The 365-nt window shown below is 66.0% G+C and overlaps 1 protein-coding gene across 1 annotated transcript in view; it reads right to left on the reverse strand.

Moving 5' to 3' along the window:
- Positions 1-6: 6 nt before the first annotated feature.
- The window catches only part of ZMIZ2 (zinc finger, MIZ-type containing 2), a 7,970-nt gene continuing 7,611 nt past the window's right edge, over positions 7-365 (reverse strand). The window contains 1 exon segment of the mRNA XM_014530538.1: positions 7-361. Coding sequence (XP_014386024.1) covers positions 71-361 — 291 coding nt within the window. The 3' untranslated portion in view covers positions 7-70.

Below are 365 nucleotides of genomic sequence, written 5' to 3' on the forward strand. Positions count from 1 at the left end.
TCCCCGAAACCCGGCCCGGTCGGGAGGCGGGATGTGGGGACCCCTCCCCGGCACCGTCTGTGCGGAAGAATCAGTGACACGCTGCCCGAGGCCAACACGGGACACACAGCACCCCCTCAGGTGTGGAGGCTCCCGGCTCCGGGGAGCGCACGTGTGGCGAGGGCACCCCAGTCCCCAGGATTTTCTGCTTTGAGCTGCTCTCGTTTTTTTCATGCTGAACTTGAGTTTCTTTTACTAGCTCCCAGCCAGGCTCCCCACTCCCCAGCAGCACCGTACTCACGTCCAGGGCTGACGGTTCTGGGGCCTCCCCCGCCCCAGACATGGGGGGCCCCACTACGCCTGTGGCAGCGTGGAAGGCCAGCTCG

This window comes from Myotis brandtii, unplaced genomic scaffold (assembly GCF_000412655.1).
Source record: "Myotis brandtii unplaced genomic scaffold, ASM41265v1 scaffold743, whole genome shotgun sequence".
Classification (NCBI taxonomy): domain Eukaryota; kingdom Metazoa; phylum Chordata; class Mammalia; order Chiroptera; family Vespertilionidae; genus Myotis; species Myotis brandtii.